Source organism: Camelina sativa, unplaced genomic scaffold, assembly GCF_000633955.1.
Source record: "Camelina sativa cultivar DH55 unplaced genomic scaffold, Cs unpScaffold15849, whole genome shotgun sequence".
Taxonomy (NCBI): Eukaryota; Viridiplantae; Streptophyta; class Magnoliopsida; order Brassicales; family Brassicaceae; genus Camelina; species Camelina sativa.
This window is the reverse complement of record NW_010936869.1, coordinates 1-315: the sequence shown is the minus strand read 5'-3', so window position 1 is coordinate 315 and position 315 is coordinate 1. Positions and strand designations below refer to the sequence as shown.

At 49.5% G+C, this 315-nt stretch overlaps 1 protein-coding gene across 1 annotated transcript; it reads right to left on the bottom strand.

The window, feature by feature from the left end:
* Nucleotides 1-5: 5 nt before the first annotated feature.
* On the bottom strand, nt 6-311 carry LOC104775474 (the record flags this gene model as incomplete). Its single annotated transcript, XM_010499511.1, has 1 exon — nt 6-311. A coding segment is annotated over one exon (306 nt), but the record flags the coding sequence as incomplete, so codon positions are not given.
* Nucleotides 312-315: the final 4 nt, after the last annotated feature.

Below are 315 nucleotides of genomic sequence, written 5' to 3'. Positions count from 1 at the left end.
TTGAAGAAGACGTGCATTATACTTCCTCTGTTTTGAGAACCAATAGATTTAGCTTCGTCTTTGTTAAGCTCAAGATCTCTGATGAAGATGGGTTTTCTTGAAAGGATCCACGACCAGCCCCATTCCCACCATTCTTTCACAGAGGTCCCTGCTTGCTCTCCCATAGCGGAGACAGATTTGGATCTCGGGAACCTAGCTGCTATAGCCGCTGGTTGGTTAGAGAGGTTGAGGGAGAGAGAAGAGAGACGACGTCGGATGAGTCCAGGCTCATCTTCGGCGGTGGTGGTGGAGTTAGGGCGTTGAGAAACGGGTAGA